The sequence below is a fragment of the Bacillus rossius genome, chromosome 5, assembly GCF_032445375.1.
Source record: "Bacillus rossius redtenbacheri isolate Brsri chromosome 5, Brsri_v3, whole genome shotgun sequence".
In the NCBI taxonomy this organism is placed as follows: domain Eukaryota; kingdom Metazoa; phylum Arthropoda; class Insecta; order Phasmatodea; family Bacillidae; genus Bacillus; species Bacillus rossius.
In genome coordinates, this window is record NC_086333.1 from 50,239,463 (window position 1) to 50,261,769 (window position 22,307).

Genomic DNA, 22,307 nt, shown 5'->3' on the forward strand with positions numbered 1-22,307 from the left:
CGTTGATATGCGAGTACTATCCTCCACTAATCAATTCCAGTAGCAGTCTAAGACGATCGACCAATATGTTAGGATCTTCCCATGAAGTGTAATTATTCTCTTCTGCTGCTATCATCTTCCTGGAATGTTCAGAAATAACCTGAAGTACTCGGATAATATCAGTAGAAGTCTCTTCAGGAATAACCAGGAGCACACAGAGAAAACCAATGTTATTCTTGCCAAATAAAGCTCAGTGAGTCACCAAACTATGTATTCAAAAATAAAAAATAAATCAATGCTGGCTCATGCTAGAACTCTATCTTTGCTTAATAGAACAGGGGAGAAGATCACAAGCTGACAAGAGTTTATTTAATGTGCTTCCTTTTCTTTTTGCTTCCCTTATATTAATGTGCTTCTGAAATTGGTTCCTTTTTATATGGGCTTCCAAATGTGCTTACGTTTTTTGAATGTACTTCGTTTTTTGAATATGCTTCCAAATGTGCTTTCTTCAGGATGGCCATGCGAACCAGAGTCCTCTTGACTGTGAATCCAATGTATTACGACTCCTATGAGGGGTACCAGAGATGTGACAGACTTTGTTATGCACCATGTGATACTCTTAGAATGGGGTTCCTCTGTGTCAACCACAGATTAGCCGAATGTGTGGCAGTGATGATGGGATTGGGTTGCCTTAGCCTCTTTCTGTTACTCCTCAAACACCTCCAATTCGCAATTAAATGGCATATCCATTTCTTTATGGCTTTTGGCAGCCCGTGTTGGTGGTGATCCAGCCTTTACCAGGGAGTGGTTCCCATAAATACAGCACGTGAAATACAATATGCAGTTGCACCTGAGCTATCTGTATTACAGCTCCTACTACTTGTATCAGTTGATCATGACGTTGCAGGGAGAAAAATACTTGGGCCATAAAGATCTCGAGGACCCAACGGTACCAGGGAAGGTCGACAGCGGAGCCGGCTCCTTCATCATCATATCAGGACTTCGCGCCGTCGAAAGGCTGCCTCTTCCCGAGCCTTCTGACTCCAGCTTGGCTGGGTACTTTTCCGACATGCTTGTGAGACTGGCGGTCCCGTGCACCACCGAGGAGTACCTTGCCGACATGCTGGTGAACCTGGCGGTCCCACGCACCACCGAGGAGTACTTTGCCGACATGCTGGTGGATCTGGCGGTCCCACGCACCACCGAGGAGTACTTTGCCGACATGCTTGTGAGACTGGCGGTCCCACGCACCACCGAGGAGTACTTTGCCGACATGCTGGTGGACCTGGCGGTCCCACGCACCACCGAGGAGTACCTTGCCGACATGCTGGTGGAACTGGCGATCCCGGATACCGCCGGAGACTCCACCGACTCGCCCGCGAAGACGTCGGACCCCATCGTCGCCGAACGCTCGACGGACGTTGCCGAGAAGCCACCGGCTCCAAGCGACACCGACCACGGTGCCGATGCACCAGCGAAGCTGTCCGACGCGAGCGTAGCCGAGAAGGTTGCCCGTTCGCCAGCGGAGTCGTCGGGCGCTAGCCCCGCCGAGCAGAATTCTGGACCGCCTGCGTGACTGTCGACTGGAGCAGAGGACGAAGATGTTGACCGACTACAGATCCTACCAACAATTGAGAAAATTCTATAGGGACTAAACAAAAGTATCGAAATATTGTTTTAACCCATACAAAGTTCTCCTTTAACTAATGTGTTAAAAAAAATTGACTTGATAGTAAAATTGGTCTTCTTTAAAACTTTCAGAAACATTTTATCAATTCCAAACACAAAAGTTATTTTGTATTTGAAATAAGATATTGTTTTGTAATATTTCGTATTATAAAAACTGTAAAATATAATATATAGAACATTTAGGCCTATATTTAAAAATAGTATTTAAATTTATGTAATTATAATAACACAAATTCTTAACATAGCCATTAGGGATGGTGTCTACTAGAATGTACACCACGAACTACATTTTTAAATATTGTACAAACTCAGTTTATTATTGGGATATAAATCGTCTACTTCAGTGGGTCACCAGGTTTGTTTATGTATGATTTAATCCAAAAAGAACTGAATGGAGCATTAACACATAGGTATTGTTACGATTTATGTGGGGAGAACTACTGGGTTCGTAAGGGATAGTACAATTAATTAGTGCAGTTTTATTTATTACTAATGTCTAAACTATAAATTTAATTACTGCACTCGATATTTCTGTCCACAACAATTAGTCTTACACTGGTAATTGAAAATTAACACTTTCGACTGGAGCTTGGCTCGACAGTGGCTCGCTCTTCTGTCCGCCTCTGTCCGCTTCCTTCGCACACTCACCTACGTCGCGCCGCAGCACAGTCCCCAACTATCGCTCGACGCCCCCGACTGGCTCACCAGGCCTTCTCGCAGGCATCGCCTCCCGATAGGTCAACAAGGGCCACTTGCCCTCTTCACCTCTCGCAGATCGTACGGGTATCGCCAGTATCACTCCCCGAGGAGGAGACTCTCCGCCCTACTCTCAGAACTCTCCGAATCCTCGGAACTCCCGCGGAGGCCGGCGTCGTCGCTTATATACCCGTGGGGTCCTTCTCGAAGGGACGAGAGTGGCTGTGACGTGTCTCCTCATCCCGGGCGGACCCGATACCCGAAACATACAGAACAGCGACGCATATTCTCTGTGAGCCCGGAATTCTCACGACGCTAAAGGTGACAATAGTCTAAGGTGGGACGGTGTGGGGGGAGCGGAGAGGGGGTGGGTAGTGAGGACCCTCATAATCCGTCCAGGCACGCGTGGCTTGCCTTATGTAAATGGGCGGCGCGTGACGTCAGTGACCCTACGTGACCACCAGCCCGCTCCGAACCTGGCGCGCACTGCGGTCTTGTCTTTCGCGTTCGTAAACAGTATAAACCCTTAAGAAGTTGAAGGTTTCTGTTTTATTCGTTGAACTCTGTAAGGGGCCTTTTATCAAGCATTTCTTTTCTTTTCATATATTAGGTGTGTTATAAAATAAAATAAAAAAAATTGGTTGTCTGTAAAGTCGGTTTACGGACGATAGTTTAACGTGACGTCATAACAAAACATTGATGAAATGATTGCATACTTTTATGAATAAAATTGAATCGTTTTTATTTTAATAATAAAATAATAAATACTTGAAATTATACTAGTAATCAGATTTTTAAAATGCAAGAATAATTAACCTTTATTGCCGAAATTTTTGTTGTAATAAGCAATGAAAACATTAACTTTTCACTTCACTTTATAAACAGTCGACAAAACAGTTCACGTGTAGATGACTTGTAATTAATTTTAAAAACTGGTGTTTAGCTATAAAGTTTAAATATAATTATGAACAAGTTTTCATATAAATAAATTGTAATCAAATATCTATCATCAATTATATGAATCACCATAATTTTTTTAGTTAATTGTAACATAACCTATTATTACTGCACTCGCCGACAGATGCTACTTTTTTTAATAATAAAAGAATAAATACTTGAAATTATACTAGTAATCAGATTTTTAAAATGCAATAATAATTAACCTTTATTGTCGAAATAATTGTTGTTGTAATAAGCAATCAAAACCAAAGATTAAAATTCGTCGAGAATATTTTACGTTTTTATGTCTTCCAGTGCTCAAAATGATATGCAATTGTGGCCCCGAGCACGAAATTTTGTTTATAATTCATTAATAATAACGCCCCTCGCCATAAACAAAGGAAAATATGTATTAACGAGTGCCTGGTTCCCGCAGCATTTGATAGATAGCACAATTCGTTCGGTTCGCGTCCGTCACCGTAGATGACAGCACCGTAGGGTGATAATATTATTTCTTTTTATAATACGATTTTATAACAAATACGCATCCCAAATACACCAAACGTATTAATAATGTTTTTACAATATTTTTTAAAACATTGTGCCCGGGGCCAAAATTGCAAAAGATCTCGGGTGTAATTTGAATTAATATGTGTAACTGTAAAACACCATTGTTCGTTAAAAACGTACTTGAAAATTCAACATTACTTTTAAATAACCGTACCGATTGTGCTGAAAATCGGTGGATGATCGTTAAATTACATAATATTAATAATTCAAACGACGAAAATATAATTGAAAAGTCAAATCGATGGTTGTTCCAATCGAGTGGAAGAGAGATACGGCGCATGCGTACAATGAGCGTAACGGGACACATCCGTAGTGGGACAATGTGCGTTACGGGACACTTTTACGTGCGTGCAGCCGGTGTTCATCGATTTATTAGACGTTGTCACGTAAAAAAAAAAACAATAACGAATACCTAACCACAGAAAAAAAAATTACTACTATGTTGAAAGAATGTTTTAGGTCTTATTCAAAACTTACACAATATGCTATAATCAAGATAATGAGAGCCTTTTGACAGGTTTTCCAGTAAATATTCAGAAATGTACTGCTGAATAATCTTATAAAATGAATATATATATTTATAGTTTTGTGCTACATTAATCTGTTTTTGTTTAATGACGTCACAATATTCAGTTCGTCATTCATATTCCAAATATGAATGTTCACTGAAGTTTCCTTAAAAGAGTATCTCAATGTTTTGAAAAGAGTGTACATGAACATAAAATTTTTGAACTTCCACGTAGTAACGGAGCAACGGATTGAATTGATTTTTTTGCCTAGAGATAGTTTATGGGCCGGAGAGTGACATAAGTTAATTTTAATTCCGGAAAAATGCATGGTTCTTGTGAGATAGATCTGGAGTACTATTCTGTAATAACCTCTTCATGACAAAATGGCTGAATCAAGTGCAATACAGTGAGTGTTTCTCTGTGTTTGCCACACGGTCTTATAGTAATGTCTGTGGAAATTTCTCCTTCTCTTTGGCGTGACCCGTCCGCTTAGTGGAGCTGGTGGTGGCTAGCGAACTAACGGCACTAATAACAGTATAGTTTTGAATTTCCTCAATAGATGGCGTTGCCTTGAATTTGAAACGCGCTATCGTTTGGTGTGTTCGTCACGTCTTGTCTTCCCGTACAAACTGGAGCTGAAGGTTGGCGTCCCGGTTTTGCTGTTGCCTAACCTTGATGCACCGAGATTGTGCAACGATACCAGGCATCACAGAGCTGGGTAGAAACATATTCTCACCGAGGTAGCTAAAGGAGAGTGCGTGTTGATTATCCGCATCCCAATAATTCCCAATAACTTGTCATTACAATTTACGAGGCTGCAAAACATGCTAAAGTTAGCATTTGCAATGACAATAAGTCCCAGCGCCAAACATTGAAATTGCAGGAATTCATTTGGGCTACCATGCTTCAAGAGTTTTTCAAGAGTATATCGAGTGCCCAAAACGTATACATACTGGCGGAAATTAATAAATCATGTAATGGTGTCTACAGAAATACAATTCATTAAATTAAGAGTTAGAAACAATATAAATTTCGTGACTCTGCCATGTCAGTGAAGCGCAAATATGCATTACAAATTACTCTCATCTATATTTTTAATATAATTAATTTTCTCTCTTTACTAATTCCCCTCTAAGTCCAATTCTGAAGCCACGCAGGCGAAGGCGCTGGCCAAAGCATGTTATTAATTCAGGTAGGTACTTAATCTATATAAAAAAAATTAAATAGGCCTACGAATTATAAATTTAAAAAATATTCTTTTACAGTTCTGTTATGAGTTAAATTATGCACCTGACAATGTATTGTGTATTTATTTAGTAAAAATGTTTGGAATTAATCACATATTTTCCTTTCAATGGTAAGATATCAGCAATACCCTGAATTGCGTGAGCGAAGACATGTTTTATTGGCTAGTCTCTTATAAATATGAGATCATTTTATACTGTTAAAAAATTTTCACCTTCAATTTACGATGAACACTGGTATCAAATTATTCAGGGATCTTTGTAAATTCACGGCTTTATTCGTAAATTTACGAGCACTGATTCAACTTTATTTGAACATGAATCCAAAAGAATATTCTTGGTATATTAACAAAACTTTTCAAAAAAAACTTGTTAAGAACACGCTTCTTATGTCCAAGTGTAATGTGTAGTTTAATCGTTCAAGTGAATTACAGAAAATTTTGTTTTATCGTTGGAGTGTATTATTACAGTGTCAAGTTTCATTGCTTACGAGCGTGTCTGCCACATACCTTTTTTTTTCCCTTCATCCTTCCCAGTTCACCTGTTTCAGGAGGTGGGTAGGAAACGAAACACGTTATTTTGTGGCGTAACGAGAAGTCGATGTCTCCCTCATGCTCTTACGGCGGCACGCACCTCTTTTCCTGATGGCTGGTTGCGATTTTTTCTAGGCCCTAGGGGTGGTGTTCTGGGGCTCTTCCGCCAGGGGGAGAAAAGGGGAGGAGGTGTCAGAAGCGACGGCTATAATTACGCTGCCTGCGGGGCCTAGCGAAGAACTATTTTTTTCTCCAACGTGTAGGATGAGCCGCGCCGCGAGACCAGCGTTTAAGAGCCACGTTTCCCGAGGCCGGTCACTGGAAGCAATAAATAAACGGAAAGTTCTAAAACTAATTTAAAGTAATTTTCCCCTCGTCGTGCCTCGTTAAGTCCGAGCTGGGTTTTATTTGGTCGGCGGGCCTACCAATAGGGACGTGGGAATGAGATCCACCTCGGCTGGGTTTCTGTTCCTGCGCCTTCCTCGTGCATGCTGTATCTTTAACACATTCAGGCCACCCTCATTTCCAGCAATGCTGTACAGAAAATATCTTCTGATTAGATTTTTGAAATATTAATGTTGGTGCCTATAGTTTTAAAATAGCCTGTTTTTTTTATGTGTAACATTTTAACTCTCAGCATACGGCATTCGGTAGGAGTAATTTGGTGCTGCCATCTGTGACGGATGGTGCGAACCAAAGTTCGCAAAGCCAAAGGGAAACTTTATAAATCCTTTTTCGCTTTTATTGAAGTCGTTTCATTATATAATTTCAAATTTCGCTCAGTAGACCGAATAATTCAGTAGTCGACGTAGCTGCTCCAGCCGAGAATTCCAGCGGTGGGTGCAAAAACTACGTGTGATTCAAGCTAAGAAATGTAATTGAAAACACAATATACGTATATTTATCTCGCTGGGCATTATTTTAAAGAATTTTTACATTTAATTTCGTGTCCGAGTTTCGTATTGTAAGTTTATTTGCAACACGAGAACACATGAATTTTCTCGTTACCGAGGTTAGCTGTTAACACATCTCTGTCGAGTACTGAAATACACGCTCACGTTTTTCTTTCTTTCCTGCAACCATATTATTGAAATTGGCCTTATATTTTTAGTCCGAAAACAATCTCACTAAAGTTAATGTCCTAATGATATTTAATTAATGTATCTACCTGTTGGTGTTACTGATGTGTTTACAGTATAGTACATGAATAATATGCAGACGTTTATATAATGTGCAATTTTTAAATTCTGCATTCTATCTACCCATTGTGTGAAACTAGTTTCAAGTGCAATTTAAAGATAATTCTTTCTTATTATTTGCAAGAACAAAAAACTTTCTAATATGTATTTGAGAAAATTAAAAGACATAAAACATCTAGGTTGCTGACTATTTTTGAGACTGTAACATTTTATGTATTTTTTCTAATAATTTAAATTTGAAATTCAGGCAATATTTCGTACTTATAACTTACCTAAGAACATTAAATAAATATATTTTAAATAAAATAATACGTGTTCATTATTATTTTATACAATTTGCCAGAATCTCGCCCGAAATATTTCGGTAGTTGATTTCCTTCCGGAAATTAAAGCAGAGTTTATACAAGCTGCTTACAGTCTGTCTTGATTCCTAAATCATAATTTGAAATTGAACGGTAACGTGCCTCTATTAGACCATTAAGTGGTGACCCTAAAATGTTATGCTGGATTGTTAAAAATAAAGGCTACCTGTACTTACCATGCCACTTACTGTGTTAAAAATTTTTGTAAATAAAAACGCTCGTGAAAACACCCGTTTTAGCTTTTTCCACGTCTAAAAAAAAATTACACGTTAAAGACGAAACCCACAAAACTTGTGTAGATAAGTGCAATGGATCTTAAATACTATTCGTAATCAGACACTTTCAATAAATCATGAGCGGGTTGTAAATGGTGGTGTTACCACCTGAAGTTCTGGACGTCGCAAGCGGCCTCACTCAAAAAAATATTGTACTTTTACAAGGATAAACATTGAAAACTCCGTTTCCAACGCTATCACTTATAAAATTGCAAGGCATAGCTTCTTTGTGCTATTTACAATTTTACAAAGCTTTTCCTTTGATTTGTACAAGTGATATCGTTGGGAACTGAGATTCCAAGTATTTTCCTTGTAAAAGTACAAAACGTTTATACAATGTACTAAAAATTAAGGGGTTACCCTGAAATTTTGTTCCCGGGCTTTCTTGCTTATTTTATATGGCTACAGATTTTCTTACAAGTCATTTATTAAACATAAAAAAATTTTTAGGTGTAGAATGGCAAACAAATGATCCTAATAATGAATAATTACGTGACCTTTTACCGCTGTTAGTTAAAATTTGGTAAAACATCCGTTTGTAAAAATTTAGAAGAAAATTAAAATGCAAGATTCTGGTCGTGTCCATATTCCAGTAAAAGCCCTTAAATAATTAAGATTACACGAAAAGTAAATAACTGACTTGGATTGTAAGACACAGTCTTAACGCAAGAGACCAAACTAAAAAACTAAAAAACTAACTAAAAAATGTCCTCTATGCGTATAATAGTTTTATATTACAAAATTGATTTTGACGTGACAACGTCTAATAAATCGATGAACGCCGGCTGCACGCACGAAAAAGTGTCCCACTACGGATGTTCCACTACGGATGTGTCCTGTTTGTTCATTGTACGCATGCGTTATATCTCTCTTCATGCTCATTGTACGCATGCGTGGCATCTCTCTTCCACTCGATTGGAACAACCATCGATTTAACTTTTCAATCATATTTTCGTCGTTTGAATTATTAATATTATGTAATTTAACGATCGTCCACCGATTTTCAGTACAATCGGTACGGTTATTTAAAAGTAATGTTGAATATTCAAATACATTTTGAACCAACAATGGTGTTTTACAGTTACACATAATAATTCAAATTATACCCGGGATCTTTTGCACAATGATTAAAAAATATTGTAACACATTTTAAATAAGTTTGGAGTATTTGGGATGCGTATTTGTTATAAAATCGTGTTATAAAAACGAAATAATATTATTCCCTTACCGTGAACAAATTATATATATATATATATATATATATATATATATATATATAACATCTGAAACTACGATTGCTTAAGAATGGTCTCGTTGACGTGCGGTCAGCATGGCAAATCTTCAATTCAAAGGTTGTCGGTACGAATCCCGATAAATGCGAATTTTTTTTGTACTTGTAAAAAGAAATACGGCGCACGCAATATTTCAAAAGTAATAAATATATTTGAATTAATTAATGCAAATAGAAGTAAATTTATTAATTAAATTGTACATTTCATTTTACTCCTTTGTATCCATACAAAATAGTGATAATTCAATAAAAATGATTCAATTTTATTCATAAAAGTATGCAGAGGTAGATTTTATCATACAAAAGATAGAAAAATTAAAAAAAAATTCTTCCTCAAAAAATATAATATATTTAATGCCTAACTGGTTTGGTTGCAAAAACCTATTACGGCTCAGTCTCAGGCCGAATATGATATTTCCTTTTCTTCTGGATCAATCATTTCATCAATGTTTGGTTATCACGTTGTCACGTTAAACTATCGTCCGTAAACCGACTTTACAGACAACCAATTTTTTTTGTAAGAAATAACTTACATAAAATCCGTTTGAGACATGTCAACGCCTACTTAAACACACACAAGTTATCAGCAAATGATCTGACACAGTAACACACACATGATGCGTTTCTTGAATGCTTCTAGGCCCGGCAGCAGAATGTTTACTTGTTTTCTAACAGTAAGCGAGGTTATATTGCTTCGTGCGACTCTCGGTTCCGTACAGGTACTCGTAATCATTCAGAGGAAGAGTTCTGAATGCGAATTCGGTCCACAATAATGTCAGAAAAAAGCGTGCATTCAATAATGGTGTGCTATAATTACTCGGCACACCCGCGCAGTTTTCATCTATTCACTGGCTGATAAACTCCGCCGTAGTTTAGTCAGCGTTAATTCACGATTTATTCAAAGCAGGTTTTTATGTTAGAGGAGAATATCCAGTTAATATCAGCCGTTTCAATATATTTCCAGAAAAAAGCCACAAACATAAAAATTATTGTTGTCGAATAAGATGACAATATTTTTCAGACACTTTTTTTTAATTGGGCATATAAACGCCACCCCTTATATACCACTATGGTAATCATTGACAAGCTTACAAGATAAACTTAGATAATATTAGGTACTACTTAAAAGGGACGTTACTTCAATGTAAATTTAGTTTATTTTACAAGCCGTCCCTTATCCACCTTAATTATCCCCTCAGCGATTAAACTGCTGAGCAGATGTTTAGATAAATAACTACATTAGGTATGTGGTTTTAAATATTACAAAGGTATATGTTTTATAGTAATACCCATTTTTGGTATCCCTACTTCGGTGTTTTTTTTTATAAATCCCTACCTTGCAACGCACAGTTTTTAAGTTCCGTGTTGATGGAGTAATTTGTGATTCCTGTTGGTAATAATTTGTAGCGGAACCTTCAGTAGAGACGTGAACCATCGACAAATGTTAGCAAACGGCAAGAAGGTAATAATAACGAAACGTGTCTTTACAAACAGACAGTCAAATTGCTTTTTAAAAATAACCGGTTTGCTGCAACTCTAATTTAGGAAGGCCATCATCAAAGAAAACTTCGGCAAATTAGTACGAGGGAGATTTTTTTTTTTGAGGAAATGAATTATGATTTTTTTTACATGATTCATTACCATGCCCTGACGGAAGTGAAACAGCGAAAGAGATAAAGTGGAAGACGATTAAATTTAGTCCAAACTTGATCACTAATTTGGTTATTCATCTACAGTTACTACTTCATTTTATACGTAGCTCAGCTATAATCGCAGTTATGGGTCTAAATTTTAAATATGCATACAAAAAACCACTTCTATCTGTATAAAAAGAGGCATTGAAGTAAAATAAAACTAATATTTCTGAACGACACTGAAATACTATCATTAAGTAGTCAGCAGCATTGCCTTTAAAACTAAAAAAATCATTTTATTAATCTATTCAATTCTCCTAATCGTTTCTACAAAGAATACATACATATTAAATACGTATGTTTTTTTAATTTTTTTTTTAAATCTAGCCACTCAAAAAATCTACACATTTAACGGTGTATAACGTTAATATAAAATAATGACCTGGAACGCGACAAACTCCTTAAAAGAGGTCTGAAAAGTAAAATTCTCAATTTCAGTTCATACTTGTTTTAAATTTAATTGTTCGCAATGAAGTATCATTAACATCTGTACACATTATAATTATTAATTTATAATCTTGGATAGGTTGTAAGACTTAAAATGCGTATTCGATTACATAAAAATTCTTCAAGATAACACACAATTTTTTTTTCTTTTTAATACGCTTGTAGTAAATTTATTGACTATTTACTTTAGACACATAAATTCATAATATTAATTACCCGAAAACAGTTATCAATCAGAGCCATAAAATAATGTGTTTCAGTTAAGGTTATGAGGTAAGCATTCCCTAAGTAGGTGTAAGTTATATTTTATTGCCACCTTCTTAATCTTTTATAAATTGAACGTAATTGAACTAAAAACATATTGAATATTTTGGGCACCATACAACATAGAAAGAATTGTTTGAGAAACGTAGGAAAATTATTTCATAATTCATAATGCTTTAATTCAAACTTTACTATGAGTTCATCGAAACTATCCTCAATTATTTCAGAATAGTAATATCTCGTTAAATGTTGATGTTATTGGTTAACATGATGGTAATGATGAATTCATTTGATGTATGTTGATTTTGGCATAACGCTAAGTAACCCCACAGGGTTATAAACGTGACGTAACCAATGTAGACTTGGCAGAGGGAATATACTGCAGTTTATTGTTTCCTTACGCAATATGGGGGCGAAAATCAAGAACAAAAACGTGAGAGGGTCTTTCAGTATAAGCCAGAGATGTGTAACATATAACTTTAGTAACGAGAAAATGCATGTGTTCTCATGTTCCATATAAACTTATGATACGAAATTTGTAACACAATATTTAACGTACAATTATTTAAAATATTGAAAAGCATGATAAATATACGCAAATTGTGTTTTAACTCCATAAATTTACGCTAACCACGCGTAGTTTCCACACCCGCCGCTAGAATCCTCTGCCGGAGCAGCTACGTCGACTATTCAATAATTTGATTAGCAGACATATATTTTTTAACCATATAATTAAACGACTCCGATAAAAGCGAAAATGACTTTAAAAAAACCCACTAAACCTTGGTTTCAGACCTGATTTCTGATCAGGAATTTTAATAAAATACTGCCTATTTTGTTAAAATTCAGTAAACAGTTAAAATACTATAACGTTTACCTTTTGTCTTTGTGAACTTTGGTTAGCAGCATCCGTTACAGATTGCAGCACCGTGGTCGTTCGTACACATTTCCGTTCCTTGACTTCCGTCGCATTCACGAAATTACTGCCACCAAATAAGGGAATACCGAGTGTAAAGATGATTTTACACATTAAAAAAAATCTTGTATCTTAAACCTCTGTTTCACACATATTGTTTGTTATTTTAATTTATTGTTATAACTATTAGTTTAGGTGTTTTTCCCTTTCAATTTAACATTAAAGCCTTATTCATTCTGTGTTTCGTCTGAAATTTTTTTGAACAGAAATTGACTGAATACTATTTAACAGCTGTAAAAAAAGCAACCAAATGTTTTTTTAATTATGACCATTTGCGTGTTATTTTATAGATCGAAAATAACATTTAGTAAATATCTGTTGAGAAAATTTGTGACTCAAAAACAATCGAAATAAACTTACAGGATAATCCTTTAAGGAGCCCCGCCTAGTCAGGGGTGTATGTGTCAGTGAGGCAGGATGATACGCTCTACGCTCGCCGGTGCATCTAACGAGATGTCTCTGAACCAGCGCGCAGTCTTCTCGTCGTGCATAGGACAGCTGTGAAATGTTTATGGTAACCATAACAATAGATGGCGGAGAAATTGAAATGGAGGTGTAATGTAAGGTCCTTGAGTGCTTTAAAGTATCTTTACCGGCCGTTTCGTGTCTACCCTGAGTTACCCTGAAAACACGCCGTTTATACATTTTTCACTCTCCTAAAAATACAGTTTGAAAACAAAATACGGAAACAGAACTACTCATAGCTAGAAACCGGAAAAATTCGCGAATTCATTTCGCGATAGGCTAAACTACAAATCGTTATACCTCAGTGCTGCCTCTGCTATTGGTTCACAACTCACCTGGATGACTCTGGGCCAATGAGAAACACCCAACCAAAGCTTTATCGAATCACAGGCTGCTACGCTGGAACGTCTCACAAGACAGACAGCAGCCAATGAGTGGGTGGCATTCGACCGAGTGTACGTAGAACTATGGAGTTCATCCTACAGGTCATTGAACCCGCGAATTTTCCCGGTCCCTACTCATCAGCCATCAGCGTGCTCTTAAATTATTTTCTTAAACAGACACCACTCGTTTGTGTCGAACAGTTTTTCAATCGCGTGTCTTTTTTTTTTTCTGAAGCCTTGCACGCAGTATGTGTGCCCGGGTAGGTAGAGCAGGCCTATAAGGAAGTTAAGTTCGTTACCCCGGGACGCCCGTTGGATAGCTCGCTGCTTTGCGAGACTTCTCGGGAGCGAGTCATTAGCGAGCCGACTTCTCGCCGCGTCAACTGAAGAGCGTCGCATGACTCAGCGCGGGCCTTGAACGGGGGAGAGGTCTGTGATCCCAGCCACCCTTGGGGGGGGGGGGGGGGGGGGGGTCCGCCGGATTCCCCGGCCGCTAATTGTCTTACCCTCCTCCCTCTACCGGCGACGGCACCCGTCGGCGGGAGACCTAAGATGCACATAAAGTTCTGCCATTCCAGATTACACCCGAACAATTCACCTTCGGCCAACTTCGGGATTTGTTTTATTTTTGCGCAGGAAAAATGAATTCAAATATTAAAAGTGGTCGGTTAGGTTAGCTACATTAAAACACTAAAAACACTATGGACGGTTAGTTAGGTTAGTATAGCTACATTAAAATAAACAGAGAAATATAAATATATATATTAATAAACCCGAGGTTGGCCGAAGGTGAATTGTTCGGGTGTAATCGGGAATGGCAGAACTTTATATGCATCTTAGGCTTCCCCCCATCGGCCCGTGGGAACCATGGACTGACGTTCGGGTAGAGTGCTGGCGCAACTTGCGCTCGGCGAAACGTATCGCGACTCAGCAGGGCGACCTGACAACAGCGCGGGCAGACGCGTCGCGAATGACGCGATGCGACAGCAAATATCGCGTTATCGTGGTTATGAAGTATTTTAACGGCACGACGAACAGAAACGAACTACTATACGAAGAAAAAAAATATTTCTTAGCATTTACATCCGCAACTCATCAATGTTTACAAGTAATTTTTTTTTTACACGTAAAGTTTCACTTTTAACGCGCCAATTTTTTTTTTTTTTTACATCTGCTGATTACGACAGCACTCCCGGAAAACCGCAAGTCGATGCTGGAGTGATGAGCAGAAGACGAGGATCCGTCTACACGATTGTCGGCCTATGGTCGGGAACCGGCGGGCCCCCGAGACTTCAAGGCACATGGGCGCTTGTTCCGCGCACGGACGGGACGAGGGCGAAGGACGCCGGTAGGTGGAGGGGGAAAGGGGATGGCCGCACGTCTCGACGCGGGCGCTCCTGGCGGGATGCGCGCGAGCCAGTTATAAAACGACGCTCTCCTCCAAGTTCAAGTTCAGTGCACCTGCCACCAGGAGACGCGGGCAGCTGGACAGTCAGGTGAGTGTTCACCCCGTAGACGAGACGTTACTGCGGCCACACGGCGATGTGGTGGCAGTGAGTATTTAAGGGGGTGATCTAAATTAATTTGCTAGAAACGCTTCGTTTTTTTCTTCACCTGATTTTAAATAAATTCATAATATTACCATATTTAATCTTCTTAAGTAGCTTGGCTTCTGGGCTGTAGCCTTGTCCTTGGCAAATAATTCACACAAAATAGTACAAATGTGTAAAAACTCGCCACATTTTTTTAAAATTATTATTCTTACGCGAATCTGCACGAACGAGCGCAGAAGTTCGGATATGTTCGGTGGACAATCTATGGGTCAGCGAGTGTCTTCATCCATACCATCCTCTGAGTCCTGTATAGCCTACTCCTTCGCAATTAATGCATGCCCTTGCATCCCGCATGCCTGCGCCCTGGGTTTTCCTTGTGTTTATGCAGATTTTTGACCTGAGGCCCAACTTAGCATTGCTTTAATCTTAGATGTAAGATAGGGTAGTGAGTCATTGCATCAATAGCTGCCATGGCTGGCCAATCCCCGAACAAAGCACACGATGCATGCGACCCTCTTCCTGCATTACTAATTCCCAGCGTGTCTTAGCGTATAGGTAGGGACCGGAAAAATTCGCGGGTTCAATGACCTCTAGGATGAACTTTATAGTTCTACGTACATTCGGTCAAATGTCACCCTCCCATTGGCTACTGTCTTGTGGAGGTATCCCAACGTAGCGGCCTGTGATTCGATACAGCTTCGGTTGAGTGTTTCTCACTGGCCCAGAGTCGTCCAGGTGAGTTGCGAGCCAATAGCAGAGGCAGCACTGAGGTATAACTATTTGAATTTCAGGCTGTAGTGAAATGAATCCGCGAATTTTTCCGGTCTCTACGTACAGGATTCGGCCTGAGACGCACCTAGGTATCTCCCTAACCCGGGCCCCTCCTACATATACACTTAGTTTTAAGTAAGGTTAGGAAAAAATATAGTATGTCTTCCTGGTGGTCGTGCGGTTTAAAATCGGTGAGTCTCAGTCTTCCCGGCCCAGAACAAAGAGTCGTGTCTCGCTCGAGTCTCCACGCGCGCACGCGATGGTAACCGGTTATGCAGATGGGCGTCGGAAGGACGATGAAGGTCCTGACGTACCTCCACCTTTCCCCCTTCCTACGTCAGCCGTGTGCAGTGCATGAGCTATAGCGCGTCTCATACTAAGTCTGCAGCGTGCATTCAAATGGGCATTTTTTACTCTCCACTTATAGGGGCATGTAATTTTTTTTTCGCGAAAATGTTTCGAGACCACCTGTGTGTTGAAAACCCTGTAGCATCGCCTGTGTCTTATGATCTGTTGAGTTTCCTTTCGGTGCACCCGCACTTTCGGCACACTGAACACAGCAATTCCGCACGGAAGCGAATGGCTCGGCCAAACAGAGCATTGTCTTCTCCTGCAGACGGCGGCCAATCACACGGAAGAAACTGCTGGCGCGGGCATACCGTATTGCAGTCTAATGAGTGTTCTGTTTTTTTTTGTTTTTTTTTTCGCGAAAGATGCCTGCCTCTGTCCATTTCCAATGCACGGTCCCTGCCGTTAACGCAGTCCTGGTTTCGGTGTGATCTTTTGGCCGTTGACCACAAAAATTTAAGACACAACTTTATAGTGAAATGAAAAAAATTCTAAATGTATATGAAATATTATAATTGATAAAGAAAAATTTGGAATCAGTACTGCGGAAATACATTTTCCTGTTGTATTTCATCTGACAATATTCAACTTTCATTTCTAAGGAGTCGTTATTATAAGACGCCATCTTGGTTTCAAATTTTTTTCTACAATTGTTTTTACAACGTTTATTATATTTTTTTTAACTATTTTGAATATAGTACATAATTTTATGGAATGCCTTGCTTTGTATAGTGATTGACTGCTACAAAAAGTTACTCCTGTGAAATAATTATTGGTGTTATGCAATAAATTATATTTTTGTCTGAATGACAACTGTGTGAATATGTCAACAGACGCTGAATTATGGTCTTATAAAAAATAACAAAAATTTAAATATATTAAAAGTTTTTACAGTTAAAGATGATATACAAAATACATTTTTAATGTAAACAATGGTGGTCGCCTTTAACTCTGTACTGCAATCTAAGCGTGAGACAGACTATAGTATCTATTCACATTCAGAGGGAGGCGGTATGCATTGCAGCGAAACGTTTGCTGTTTTCCGAATACAATGGAATGCCTTTAATCCGACAAGTCAGCTACCATGACCATGCATGCTGAATAGTAGAATGTGGTTACAAACAATTCTGATTTGAAAACCTGCTATCCTGTTATGTTTACGTATAAACCGAAGACCTGAAAATTCCGCTCCTCTACAAAATAAAAGGGCAGTCTTTTCTTTGTTTTTTTAAAAAATGGTCGTATTTAAAATGCCTTACAAATTTTTTTAATAATAAACATTATTTTTCAATTAAGATGTACTGGATAAAGTGATTTAGCTCTAGTCCAGCTTATCTTGGGCCAACAACCTTCTTCTGCAGGCAACTTGACTGATTTTTGCATGACCCTCACTTCAAACCCTTCAACTTCTCGTCATATGATATTTTACATTAACCTTTATGCACAATTAAATGTTCCCGTAATATGCATGGTCACCCGTGGCCTTGAACACGAACAGTATCAAGCTTATGTAATGTTCAGAGCCATTATTTATAAACACCGTATGAATTAAAACATATATAAACTTACATATACATAAAAGTTTGGTAATTTTACATTTTTTCATCTAATTAAAAAAACCTGTCTTTTTATTTGCAATTTCACACAAATGTTTATAGGAAACAAAATTGTAATTCACTCTTTGATTAAAATACACTGATGTACAACTTGAATTGGAACAAATTATCCTTTTGAAACGTGAAATAACACATACAACAAGTGTTGAACTAATCAATATCAATAATTTTATCATTAAAATATAGTTTATAAAAATATTTACATAATTTTATAAATATATAATATTTGTGAGAGTAAATTTACAGTGACCAAGTTAAATACAAAGTTATTTATATGCATATTGACAAACCACCATTTAATTTATATTACGTTATTGATTATATATCGTTATAAATACGTCGTCGTGAAAGTATATTTCAATTACTTTGTGATTTGTGTTCACGATGGTCAAGAGATTAAGGAGGCTAGACTGTTAGCCGCACAGAGACATTTGTACATAATCTTAGAAGATAACGTCGTCCTAAGGCTCTGTGAACATAACAACACAGCTTAGGTTTTTTAAAGATTTTTTCGTCCTATTTTAAAGCGTTGAAACTAAAAAAAAATCTCGAGGCATGATACTGCTTCAGAACCGGCATGTAATGGTGATTTAAAACCTGTTATTGTGAGGGGAAAAAAATTCAATTCTTGTACGGTCTGATGGCTGGCCTCCTCCTAAAAGTGAGTCATCTATTCTAACAGCATGAGTCAACACTCTTGTTTATAAAATGTAACATCAGAATTTTTTTTTATCTCCAACTCCAAGGTCAATGCGGGAGTTTGATGTCCTGATACGTTTCATTGCATTATTTGGTGACACGTCAATGCGAATGTATTTGCAAACTAAATATTCGTTTTATCTCAGCGGGTTTTCTGATGAGCACCGGCAGATAATTAAATCCAAGCTCCTTTCACGGCACACGAACAGGGGGTGATAACACTTAATTTCAATACAAACCTCAAAAACGGCAACTGGATTGCCAACTGAAATTTCTGGATATACCCCGACTTCGACGCACACAAAACAAATAACTAAAACAAATTTACCTTTACCTATTACGTGATCCAACATAAATTAGACCTGAAATTACAACGATAAAATAAAATAAATATAATTAACAGGACATAATTAAATTGTAAAGAGACCTAGGAATCAATATATATCATTGTGTGAAAATATATATTGTATATTTGTACGGTTTTAAATGTATGCCATTTTCACTATATATAATTATTTCTACCTATCTATATTTTAATCTATCATTTCACCTGTCATAGGCGTGACATTTGTACCTATATAAAAACACGCGCGTATTCGAATGCAACGTTGTGTCAAAATTTCGAATCAATCGGCGTAGAACTTTCTGAGATTTAAGATTTTGAATTAATGAACATTTGAATTTTTATTTATATCGATTGGTTATCTCGAGAGTAATGACAGTCCCTGGCGGTGGGAATAAATAATGAAATTCAGTATCGGAATTAATTTGCAGATTATCATTAATTTCCCGGTGCGATGTTTTTAATTATGATCAGTTAAATATCACTCGACCTGAGCAATTTCACAATACTATCTTTTAGATTGTATGATTGCAATCAAAATAAACCGCTACGTTAAAATTTCCAGAAAATGAGGGGAAAAAATACCGAGCATTAAATGTAGTTTCTGTTTCCGAATTTGACTGATTTATATAACACTCAACTGTTTAAACAATTAAATGGTTAACACTGAATACATATACACTCCCTCTTGAAGTTATATTTTGCCGCGTATTAAGTTCAAACCCATATTCCATTTTTTTTAAGTGGTTAATATATATATATATATATATATATATATATATATATGTGTGAAAAATATAATTTTGTTCCACGAATCCCTTTTTAAAATTTTCGTTACCTATATATATATCTTGAAACCACCTTAAAATAACTTTGTCAATATAGATCTTACCATATGTCCTACCGGTGAAATAAAAAAAATCTATCATAGCCTCTACAAAACAATTTACTAGATTAAACAAAATCTATGACACCAAGAAGCCAGTTGTTGTCACAAATTAATATTTTACCGGGGGTCTATTATGACAAGAATCTTTCTTGGTGGCCATAAAACAGATTATTAGTGTGTAATTATTTTGAATACCAACAGTACTAATGATTTTTGCAACTAACAAGTAATATTATATTTATATTTTAAAAACATCAACATTCAATATTTCCCTTAAAAGTTTAGCAGGTGTAGCTGATATAAAAAAACATTGTGATAAAAACTTGGATGTCAATAAAATTGAGTATAGATAATATAGTTAGTCATCTCTTGAATCTGTGTGTGAGAGAAACTGCACTAGAAACAAACACCGGACAGCTCTATACTATCAACACAGGCGAACGTGTGAAAGATAACCTATGGCACTACAGTATTTTTTATTTATTAATAGTTAAATACATTTTGTTATCTGGTAACAAACTCTTATTTTCATTACGTTAGGAATTTTTGAATAGCTAAATAGGTATTGGAGGTTTTATTTTTACGGTAGATTTTTAAAGTTGTACTACGGAAGAGGATATATTTTTAAAAATGTTTTTGGTGTCATACATTTTCAATAAATCCAATGTTAACATTGCTCATATCATCTGTCACGTGTCGGACTGGTGTGACAACAACGGCATATTTGTCGCACGAAGATCATGAACCTGCCTTGTATTTGTTCCCAGTGTGTTTTTTTTTTTATAGAGGGTTGATTATTTAGGGGACACTTCTTTTTCATCTCTGTGCGACTGACTTTTTTTCGAGTGAGACCTTGTCATTACATTTTCGTTTTCCCGCGCTGGCTGATGGGCTTGCGAGTGCGTGGTTCCGGAACAGGGAGGGGACTTGTCACGCCCTTGCGGTCGAACACGCGGCTGCAGCGGGAAACGCCCTCAAAAACGCAATTCACCGACCACCAAAACACTCACGGAAGCCACCAATTTCAGGCCACAGTAGTTTGCCACAAGTAATAGCTTCTGAGATTGTTTACGTAGGAATGACGGATTATCTACCTTAGTAAAAAAAAAGTCTATTTTTATACGTTCTTACAATGCATTCCAAGAATGCCATTCGTTGGTGAAAAACAAAAGAGGAGAGATTTGTTTTAGTGGACAATTTATTTATTCACGATATGAAAAAACATGGCCTAAGATCATGGGGTAAATCTTTGGGGGGGGGGGGGGGGGGGAGCAGTTAAGAACCCCCTCATCGCAAAAGCGTGAATGTGTGACAGGGTTGATAAACGTAAACGTCAAAGTTTTATTCTTTTTGAATGGAATATACGTGAGGCCAAAATTTGGGCAGTATACAACATACAAACACCCTATCTAGAGATGAATTGCGTTGGTTAAAATTCACGTGCAGAAATTTCGCGGCACGCCCCCATTTCCCCCCCCCCCCCCCATGAGAATTTTCTCGGGCCCCTCTTACGAATCATACAGATTTGCACCCTTGCCTGAGATTACACTTATTACTACTTCGGTTCTTTTTCGCTGCGACAGAATGGAGATTGAGAGAAATATTTACGTCCACGCAAAGTTATATATGTGTATGTATGTATATATATATATATATATATATATATATATATATATATATATATATATAATTTTGCGTAGACGCAAAGGAATAATCGTTTTAATTCGAAAAAGGTGTACCAAACAAAATGTGTCAAAGGTTATGGAAAAAATAAAAGGGTCACTGTAATGATGTTTATTTTTCTTCAAGTAATGTTGTCTGCTCTCACTGCGGGGAAAAAATAATTACTTTTAGTATAAGGGTAATCAATCTCCAGATCTTGAAAATCTAATTTTCAAAATGTGAAACGCAGTTTACGTAAAATCTGTTAGTGACAAACATATTAGTGAGACTCATACTAAGTATTAAAATGGAAGGAATGTTTCAGTACCAGCTACACATAAACAAGTCAATAATTTTGGAGCAATGTATGATAATATATCCCTTTATCTTCCCTGATTTCAATTCCTCTTGACTAGTTGCACTATCCATATATTTACGGATTAATTTTATTTGGGTTGCTAGCAGTTAGAAATAGTGACCGAAAATCGAACTCCTTAACTGGTAAACTCTTAAAAAATAATTTTGGGACGTAACTTCCAACACATAGGTACATAATTCAAGGATATATTTAAATAGAAAAATAACTGCATGAAATCAATAAAGTATACATATAATTTATATACAAATATACTACACACACATTTATTGACAGATTTTATTTAATACCTTCTCACAGCATCATTTCATTTCTCCATTAAATTACTTACTTATTAACTAGATTAGAAAGGTTTTTCATTTAGTGCGGTAGCTGAACAGCTATAAAAGCATAATTTAACTACTCCTTTAAAGATTTGCGTATTAACAGCATATTTAGATTTTTTTTCTTTAGTGCAGTAACTGAACAGCTGTAAAAGCATCATTTCATTTCTCCATTTAATGATTTACGTATTAAACTTTTTTTTTTATTACTG

General features: G+C 37.2%; 1 protein-coding gene across 1 annotated transcript in view; it reads left to right on the top strand.

Annotated features, from left to right (window-relative positions):
- Positions 1 to 12,097: 12,097 nt before the first annotated feature.
- The window catches only part of LOC134532261 (uncharacterized), a 36,565-nt gene continuing 26,355 nt past the window's right edge, over positions 12,098 to 22,307 (top strand). The window contains exons 1-2 of the mRNA XM_063368681.1: positions 12,098 to 12,124; positions 14,868 to 15,011. Coding sequence (XP_063224751.1) covers positions 12,098 to 12,124; positions 14,868 to 15,011 — 171 coding nt within the window. The remainder of the gene's footprint in view (positions 12,125 to 14,867; positions 15,012 to 22,307) is intronic.